This window comes from Salmo salar, chromosome ssa15 (genome assembly GCF_905237065.1).
Source record: "Salmo salar chromosome ssa15, Ssal_v3.1, whole genome shotgun sequence".
In the NCBI taxonomy this organism is placed as follows: Eukaryota; Metazoa; Chordata; class Actinopteri; order Salmoniformes; family Salmonidae; genus Salmo; species Salmo salar.
Window position 1 is genome coordinate 87727127 of NC_059456.1, and position 10255 is coordinate 87737381.

General features: G+C 40.6%; 1 protein-coding gene across 2 annotated transcripts; it reads left to right on the forward strand.

The window, feature by feature from the left end:
* Positions 1–6756: 6756 nt before the first annotated feature.
* Positions 6757–10020, forward strand: LOC106572505 (uncharacterized). 2 transcript variants are annotated; one of them, XM_014146734.2, is made up of 5 exons: positions 6757–6997; positions 7232–7362; positions 7743–7950; positions 8195–8358; positions 9212–10020. In XM_014146734.2, exons 1-5 carry the CDS (start codon positions 6961–6963, stop codon positions 9266–9268), a joined length of 597 nt encoding a protein of 198 aa, XP_014002209.2. In that variant the 5' UTR covers positions 6757–6960; the 3' UTR covers positions 9269–10020. The 2 variants fall into 2 exon arrangements, with proteins under 2 accessions (XP_014002209.2, XP_014002210.2); XM_014146735.2 differs by having other exon boundaries at positions 6763–6997; positions 7235–7362.
* The last annotated feature ends 235 nt before the right edge of the window (positions 10021–10255 follow it).

The following is a 10255-nucleotide window of genomic DNA, read 5'->3' on the forward strand; positions in this document are numbered from 1 at the left end:
TTCTGATTGTGCCCACATTTTCAGACAGGTGTAGACGATTAAAAGACATATTGTGAACTGATTTTGATCAGATCTTTTAAGTGTAAACAGACAAGATCAGGACAAGATCAGGATTAAGGACGCATGTTAGCGGCAAGTATAAAGAGAGCTTAAAAATCAGGCACTCAATCAAAAAATTATTTCTCTCTCTCTCTCTCTCTCTCTCTCTCTCTCTCTCTCTCTCTCTCTCTCTCTCTCTCTCTCTCTCTCTCTCTCTCTCTCTCTCTCTCTCTCTCTCTCTCTCTCTCTCTCTCTCTCTCTCTCTCTCTCTCTCTCTCTCTCTCTCTCTCTCTCTCTCTCTCTCTCTCTCTCTCTCTCTCTCTCTCATGATTCTCATTCCATTGTTTGCAATAGGTTTTCCAAGAAGTTGTTCGTGAATTCTGCAGAGCCTTGGCTAAGGTTCAGGGTTTCTTGTGTCATTGACTGGTGTGTTCTTGCAAACCTCACGGTTGCTTTATTTGAAGTCTGCTATCAATTAGTCACAACAAATAGTAGCCTGCACTCTGCTCTGAGACACTGACACAGCTGTTGGGATGTCAGAGGTATAAATCACTGCAGTGAACCCAATGGAGGAAGAGGGAGGTTGAGAGGTTGGAGGTCTTTGTGGAGCAAGAGGATAAAGAAGTGGAAGGAGACCTTGTTGATTTGAAGTCACAGTTCGGGCCATGCTGTTGAAATATAGGAATAGTCTTCACGTGGTATTTGGATATTCTACCCTAATGCCGTGCCCTGTTTGAATCTGTTCCGCATCTCTCTATCTTTCCATGAGCTCTAAACTTTAGGCTATCAAGAGAGACATTTCCAAGGACTGTTCCATGTGTTGGTTTCAGCAGGCAGAGACTAGACACATAGACACACAAACTCAGTGCTCACACTTTCTCCTATCTAGGATCACTTTGAATGAGATTGCAGATGGATCAGAGTGCAGCAGATCCTCCTATGGTTAAGGAAGGATCCCTGGTGTTAGACAGTGTACATGGAAAGTACATTTCTAGCCAGTAAACGGTCCAGGCAGGGGTCCGGGTCCAAGTCCATCTCCTCTCCTCCTCCCCCCACCTGCCCTGTCAGTGACTAATTAGAATTTGCTGTGCTCAGCCCCTCGTGCTCTGGGCCCAGGCCTCCCCAAATGGCTCCCCTGAGGCTTCCTCCGGCAGGAAGATGTCACAGAGGCACAGGAAGGAAAAACACGCACAGCTGACCTCTTGGAACTACTCTCTGTGCGGCAGGCCTTGGGTCAGCAGCAGTCTTGACATCATCCGGCGGTGGGACCCAGATGTACGGCTCCCTGCAGTAATGCCTGAATGAACGAAAAAGTGTGTTTTCAAACCAACAAATTCAGCAGGCTTTTCCAGGGATGACAGGGAGAAATTGATGTTAACCCATAAGAGGGATCAGGAGAAAAGCATAGGCAGCAGAATAAGAAAGTCCACTGTGGATGTGGTTTAATTTGTATGAAAAACAGGCAAGGATGTACCTGCCTTGGGGACCTACAGGGGAAGTCTTATATTTTATTTTGTGTTGGGGGGGTTTTCTGCCTCGGAAGCTTGTATCTCCCCACTGCCCCCCCCAAAATTTCCTACAGGAAGACTTTCAGCAGGGGTGAAATGGAGCTAGACAGCACTTCCACCTCCTCTCGCTTTGACAACTGAGATGAAAAATGGCCTGCATATGTGTTCTATTGTTTGTGAAGGAGAGGGGGAAAAACTGTAGAAAAGCAAACTCAGTCACTTTCAGCAACATCTTTTTCAGTGATTTTACTGTAAGAAGTGATTATTTTTGCAGTTGATTTGTATAGATATAACTTATGTCAACTCAAACACTTTACTCATCATGCATAACTACAGTGGGATCTCCACAAAAGCAAGGGGCACAGAAAACTTGACTAAAACCAGACACAGCTTTCTCCTATTGGTGGAGCTTGGGTTCAAGCATGTCATATGATCGTCAGTTAATCAACCTTTCTATGAAAGCCGATATGGCAGCAGTTTAGTGAAAAGGACCAGAATTGCATGGGTGGCACACATCATAGGGCTGGAATGGAGAGCTTTTACCTAACACTCATGAAGAGAGCAATTTTGATCATACTTATGAACTAGGACTGAAGGACTGAAGGAGAACTGAGGAGGACATCGGAATACAGAGCATGCAATCAGATACTATTATCATAAGGATGCACAATCAGGTGGATAAAGAGAGTAACCCCCCAAACAATGACGTGTTATCAGTTCTGGTGAATACCATTATCCAGGTGTAGGATCTTAATTTGAGCCAGTTTGCTACAGCAGTAAAATAATCCTGCAACAACAGGAAATGTGAATTATTATGTGGATTATAATTAATGGTCATTTTTTTGTAAGGGTTGATACATTTTATGTTAGTGCAAATCAAGTCTGACATGGAAATTATGAAGTTTAGAAGGCTTTTTAAAGGCTTCTAAAAATTAAAAGCCTTTTTAATCCTTGAATACACAAACATTTGCATTTCCTGCTGCGTAGGAAAATTCTCAGCAACAACAGAGTGATCAAATTAAGATCTGTAGGAGTCCAGTATATTAAAAACAAAAATAACTTTTTGTGTATGAACCACTCTGATATATAATCATCTCTCCCCCACAAGAAAAACTAAAACATTTGATCCAGAAAAGGGTAGGAAGTGCAGGGTTATTTCAACACCATAAGGGAGCTCTGCCCCAATTCCCTGCCATGTGCTTACCTCCAGACATGTGTAGTCCAGAGGGCCTTGCTAAAGAGCTCTAGCTGAAAAAACAGTGTGCAGGGCTAATATTTTAATCACATCCTCTCCAAGCAGGCCCGCAGCGTGAAATAAACACTATTTCACAATATTTCAAATACCCATTGACAGGGGAGATGTCCCTTTGCTCAACCTGCATGTCAGAGATATTAATGGCTGTCGGACACGCGTTTTGGCTCTCCCATTCAGAGATTTGGATGTACCCCCTTCCCTTCTAATCTTTTACGACTAACTTTTCCGGAGAAGAAGGAGGAGAAGGAGGAATTCTGTCTGACCATGCAGATGAGGTTTTGCAGGAGATGGGCTGCCTGAATAACAGGTAATGTCTGTAGCAGTACCCTCCCATGAGCACATGCACACAGGAATCATTGTTTTCATTTGCTGCTGAGCTTGGCAGGTGGGGTTGTAGTGTGTGTGTGTGTGTGTGTGTGTGTGTGTGTGTGTGTGTGTGTGTGTGTGTGTGTGTGTGTGTGTGTGTGTGTGTGTGTGTGTGTGTGTGTGTGTGTGTGTGTGTGTGTGTGTGTGTGTGTGTGTGTTTAGGGGGCGGAGGGGCGGTCGAAAAGCAGAGGAATTCCCAGAGAAGGTTATTGCGGAACAATACAGGCTATCCTAGTGTTGCTTTACTCTGGCACGGGTTGCTGTGACCCACCCTCAGTATCCAGGCCCAGAGGCAGAGGTGAGAAGTTGGCAACAGCCACTCCAAGACAATGCTTTTTTGTAAAAACAATCGCACAATGTGAGACAGGCTAGTGTGTGCTCACACTGACCTGTTCAAAATATTAAGCAATTTAATCATCATCAAATGATGAACTATTATGAAAGGGGTTGTTTCTTTTCCATGTCAGCGAAAGGATGAGTGGGTGAGTTGGGAGTAGAACTTGGCTTAGACCAAGATGATGTCATACTGTCTGCCACACAAGTAACATGGCTGGAGTATTTCATGAAACAATTTGTATCTTCTAATGTGAAAATGTAGTAAAGGTTTTGCATGAGCTGCAAGAAATGTGTGTCAGACAATGTTTACATGTCTTGTGAGATCAGGATGGTGTGTGTGTGTGTCACATGGGAAAGTGTCCCAGCTGTGTTAGGTGCTAGGCCTGCTGGAGACCTAGAGAGGAACCATTGGCTTATTTCATTTCAGCACAAAGGCAAACACTCAGAGGATATCCTCAATCAGGGGCCAGAGAGTGAGCAATGAACAACCTCGTTGACAGAAACATGGAGCCCTACACTTGCAGCTGGGCACCCTAACAACCTTGGGGATTTACTGTAGTTTGCAACACACTGGAAGTACTACAGTACAGAATATGGAGGTTCAGGTTAAAACTTTCCACCCCCTCAAAAACACAGTCACTCCTTCTGGAAATTTAGCAATGACTGTTTTTAGACTATATGCAACATACTATGTCGATATTTGTAAAATATTTGGGAATTCTCCTTCGCAGCAGTTGAGAGGATGTCCTTTGTTTGCACACACTGAAATATTGTATCAGTTGCAGCACATTCCACAGCACTTGAATAAGATGAGTCCTACTGACCACAACATCAGAACACCTGGACGTTGGCATGGTCCAACGAGGGAAAGATTATTTTGACAGTGTTACTAGCCTCATCATCAAAATAATTGGGAACATATTTGTTAGACCAAGTGGATTAGAATATTCCATTCCACTTTATAGCAGTACATTTTCTAAACGCATTGAGCAGTATGAAAGCAATCATAACATGACATAACTTTTAAATGACTTAAATTACAAAGAGCCCAATTCTGACTCAGGAAATGATGCCTTTCCTATGCACTTTTCGGTAGTTGGTATTGACTTACCTTATGAAGGTGCGTAAAGGGCTTCGCAGGTACGGTTCCCTTGTGCGCGCTTAATATGTAATTCACCCTCTGAAATCCCTCCCACTTCCTGGCCAACAGATTTTCTCATAAAGTTTTCATTCAGGATTTTCAAGACATTTATCTTAAGCCAATACGTTGTACCTTTTAGGTTTAGAATTTTGTTGACAGACTCAATAGAATTTATCGCGAGAACGGGTTCAGAATATTAGGTATCAATGAAAGAAATCCATCTAAATATATGCATATTGTCTCTGTTTAAGCACCAATTGGTAGGTTAATGTAATGAACATGAGGGGAGACAGAGTGCTGGTTTCAAGCGCAGGGTGCAGCAGGTGTTTATTTAGTAAAGGACCACAGGGGCAGGCAGAAGGTCATACACAGGGAATCTAAAAAGGTAACAGTACAGGCAGGGAAAAAGGATAATAACGTAGTCCGGGAGATCAGGCAAGGGGTTGATGACAGGAAATCTGATAGGCAAAAGTACAGTCAGGGAATAGGCAAAAAACATTGTCAGTGAGGACAGCCAAAAACTATGATACACAGGAGGATTAATATGGAAATAAACAGAGCTCAGAATAGAATGAGTATCAAAACAAACAATACCTCACAATGAGGGGGTGCAAAGAACTGAACTAAATACTGTCTGTAAATGACATACAGGTGTGTGAACAGGTGATCAGTATTCAGTTGGTTGGGATCTGGAGAGTGAGCTGCGTTCAGGGGATCTATGTGTTTGAGAGTGTGAGCTGGAAAGTGGGCTGGAAAGTGAGCTGCATTCAGGGGATCTATGTGTTAAAAAATACTCTGATCTCTGATTAGGGTTAGGATGGTATTCATGAATCATAAAAAAATGGTTTGGACAGCCTTTATGCACGAAATAAAGAAAACAGTGGTTTGGTTCATTCTGAAAATTGCCACATTCAGTTCTTTAACCAATGGTAATGTTGGAAGATTAGTGTATATACATTTATAATAGGGAGAATAGTGTACAATAGTAGGCTATACCCTTGTCTATTGCCTGAACTAACCATAGAACTGTGTGATGACACAACCAAGTATTGCGCCATGAGTCGGGTTCAAACTGTTACAGATTACTCATTTACCTACTTCTTATCAATAGCTCTTATCAAGTTGTAAATGACCGTGCATGGAGAATGGTGTGATGTATATAGAAAAAAATGAAGTACATGCTTTTTCCACTAGGAACCGGAAGGTTCGCTACACCTTATTTATGGTTTCCTTGCATGTAAAGGTGGTGGAATTATTAGGGAACTAATTAATGGTCAGAATACGGCGTATCAGTAGACACACCTCCGCCACACCTTCATTTATTCCATCTCCACCTAAAACGTATAGTGGGTGAATAGCATGCTATTCTCATGCTTAAATTCAAGGTCAGAATACGCATAAAGAAAAACGTGCATAAAAAGGAAATTACATTCCTTTTACACATGCTTAACTCTAGTAGGAATCAGCCTAAAAATCCAAATGAACCTATCCAGCATTTAGCCATCATCTCCAAGATCACCACTTCTTACAAATGTGTAAACACTCACAGCTGCCATGACCAGCTTTCAATAGGAAGCGGCCAAGCTTCCGTTGATCTTATTTGGTCCTCAGCAGCAGCTTACTACACCTCCCTCCCTCCCTGTTGCTCATTGTGTCAGCATCTCCTGAAGAAGGCATTGTTTAATCCAGATGGTTGGAATCCGAAGACCTCACTCTTCCCTTTTCCATAAAGTCAGTCTCCTAATAATAACTCATATATCTCACTACCTCTTTCATCAACAAGAGTGACACATACCAAAAAGGAGAGACAATGGGGAGGTCCTCTGGATGAAAACAACAGGATGAGACAGCCTCTTACTGTATGTGTTTGAAGTGAACCTGTTGACTGCTCTGTATCATGATGACTCCTGGGTGGAGGGAGTTGGGTTGCTTAGCTTGCTTTCTTGCTGGTATATCAAAGCAAGTAATACATCCATAGTCTGTATTTTAAGTATTGTAAAAAGCATTAAATTGAATCAAACACCATTTACACATAACTGCCACATGATGGCATTATATAGCCACTTTTCTCTCTGGCTCTGTCTTTGTGAATGTGTTTGTGTGTGTGTGTGTGTGTGTGTGTGTATAGTCATCTGTGACATTTTAGTGAAGAGGAAGCTCTTCTTCGATTTAAACCGCTCTTTGGAAATAAAAACAAAAAATATAGGCTATAACCTAGCCTTAGCCTACCTCTCACAACTTCCCGCTATCTTTTTACAATCGTATGGTTACCTGCTACTGTAGAGCAGGTCTTCAAGTCATAACTTCTGCTGAAGATGCATAAGAGATATCACTATGCTGATTTGGGTTGGGGTAAGTGTGAATTTGCTACATTATTATCATATCGATGGTTTTGACAATGCCCTCATTAAACTCAGGACTAGAAGGTTGGAAGGTTATTTGCGTCAGAATGTACAATTAAATAAAATTTTCACGTGGGACATAATTGTGAAATAAAAATGTTACAGTTCAAAACAAACTCACTTGTTTCACACTAGGATTTAAAAGTTGTCTTCTATGTGTTTATTTTTTATTTGTTTGTTACAGCAGTGTATGTGATGGCCAGTTTAGCCCTATCTGATAGTCTACTAATAATCCAAGCAGACTGCAATGAAGATATCTCTATGAAGTGTGAAGCTGTCCAGGATAAGAGCTATCGATCTGTTACATGGTATAAGGTAGGCTACAGTATGCCATGATAGGTACTGTATTATCAGCTTATCATCAGTGAATATCTCTATTTCAAAAACATTAATTTGGGTATTCGTTGATGATGTGAGCAGGTTAGTAGTTCATCTTTTAAATAAAAACATGTATATAATTTTGTACTGTAATGGCAAATATTATTTTTGGATACGTTTTAACTAGTGTCACATATTACACATTAAATACAGTACTGTTATTAAGTTAGAGCATTTATTTTCACTGAGAGAAGGCTTAAACAACTCCCTCCTGTTGATTGAACCAGTTTTTGCCCAGTGTGTAATTTTAATCCATTCCTCTGATAAAATAACAGAATAGATCAATATAAATACATAATTTTTTTCTCTATGTTTAGCTGAACAACCAGACTGGTATTATCAGAAGAAGTAACGGTGAGAAGCCATATCCCTTTAGATTTCACCGACCTGCTTGGTTTGGACCAATGGACAGTCTAGTTCTTCCCAGAGTCAGGCCTGAGGATGCAGGGACATACCAGTGTCTCCTCAGGGCCAACATAGGACAGACCAACAGAGATTCAAAGGTCACCCTCAATATATCTACAGGTAAACTGTTACTCGCTATTCTGGTTTGACTTAGAGTAGGATATGGAAATTGATAGTACTATAACCTAGGTTACAATGAGGGTTGATTCATTGATTGTTTGGATACATTGCTTTAATCACCATAAAAGCCACTGGGCCAGGGAAAAAATCCAGGTTGCATGGGACAGTACAGGCCAGAGAATAACTCATGGAAGTGAGCATACTGTCTCTTTCCTGGTCTTATTAACTCATCATATATCCACAGATTGTGTGATCCATACTACAGTGCCAGTGACAGCATGGCAGAACGTGACTCACACTACCCCAATGTGTCCCATACAATTGGTTGAGGTCTCTGTCATATGGACTTCATGTGGATTCTTGATACTGGGCCTTGTCAAAATCACTCTGTGTCTCATCTCTATGGGGGTAAATCAATATTCTTCACATCCAAATATATTTTCTGTACAGTCTTTATTAGCCCTATTTGGTTTCATGGTAGTAGAATATATAGCTGTTAGGCTACATTACTGGATATTCTCAAATATTACCTCCTCAAATGTACTATAGGTACAATGACATAAACTACTGAGTGTTGAGGCATCTTACTTTAATAATGCGAGTGGTTGTCATGACAGACAACTATCAAAACTCCACAAAGGCATGGGTTTTAAAGGCCCAGTGCAGTCAAAATTCATTTTTTTCTGTATTTTATATCATATTGTACAACAGCTGATGAAGCTAACACTGTAAAACTATGAAAACCTTTGACCAGTGTTATTTCCTGATAGTTGCTGGTTTAAAATACAATCTACACAGGACCTTCTAATCAGCAGGTTTGCATGGATGGGAGTTTTGGCTTTCCATAGTGATATCATCATTCTGTAAATTGGTTAATAGACCAATAACAAAGAGAGTTCCAAACCTCTCTGCCAATAACAGCTCGTTTTAAATGTTCCCCTCCCCACTCAGACCACTTCCAGACAGCACTAGGAAAATTGTTGCTTAAGAAATAGTTTTTTTGCAAAAAAACAAACATATTTTTTCCTATTTTAATGGAAAGTAAGGTACTTAATTGCTACCCATAAATAATTTGATATTGATATAAAAACTTCTGCATTGGGTCTTTAATATTGTAGGTGAGATGATTCAATAGACAGGAGATCCACTCTGTGAGGTGACATTTACTCTCAAAGCGGAACCTCTCAGCAGCTGCCACCACATCCTCTTGTTTTCTCTCCAAAGTGCGAACATTATATTCAATTTTTTTTTTTCTCAACAGGTTGTTCGAAACATCAAGAGGAGTCATAGCATGAGAAAAAAACAACAGCAGTGGTAAAGAAAATCTTAGTCAAAAACCCACTTTCTGAACGCAGCGGTTTCAAGAACTGCTGGATGTTAGGTCTCTGGAAACATTTGTTAAGCTGCGTTAACACATGCAGACCAATTCAGATTTTTTTTCAGATCACATCAGATCTTTTCACATCAGATATTTTTCAGCACTGATTGAATTGGTCAAAAATATCAGAAATGGGCAACCTGTGTAAACGCAGCCCTAGAGAGTTCACTAGGACACCTGGATAAAAGTTTACATTTGTGACAGATGCAATCACTTAAAGTAAATCCTTACAATGTAATGAAAGGTGTAAATATCTGCTTCAAATATAGTTCTGCTTTGTTTTGCTAAAATCTTGCAATAATACCCTGAGCAGTTATCCAGCAAATGCAGTTCTGTATACTAATTGTTGACCCTACTTATCACAGACTGTCACGTCCTGACCAGTAAAAGGGGTTATTTGTTATTGTAGTTTGGTTAGGGCGTGGCAGGGGGTGTTTGTTTTGTGTGTTTCGGGGTTTTTGGTTTATGTTCTAGGTTATCTAGCTTTTCTATTTCTATGTTAGTTTTGTCAATGACCTCCAATTAGAGGCAGCTGGTTGTTGTTGTCTCTAATTGGAGGCCATATTTAGTTGTGTTTGTTTTCACTTGTGTTTGTGGGTGGTTGTTTCCAATATAGTCTGTGCACCTTATTGGACTGTTTTCGTCGTTTGTTTTGTTTAAGTGTTTTTCCTTCAATAATAAAGAAGATGATCAATATACCCGCTGCATTTTGGTCCACTCCTTACGACGAACGTTACACAGACTACCTTATCGATTTTATTCTTCCAATACTGGAGTTGATGAGTGAAGATGCATTGTTTTGATTTTCCTTCCAACCACAAACTTTGACGCTGATGAGGTATGATTCATGTCCAGAATAGCCAGTAGCCCCTGCTGATAATGCCTTATTGAGTAAACTCAACGCTGTTCAAACAGCAGGATGCTGCG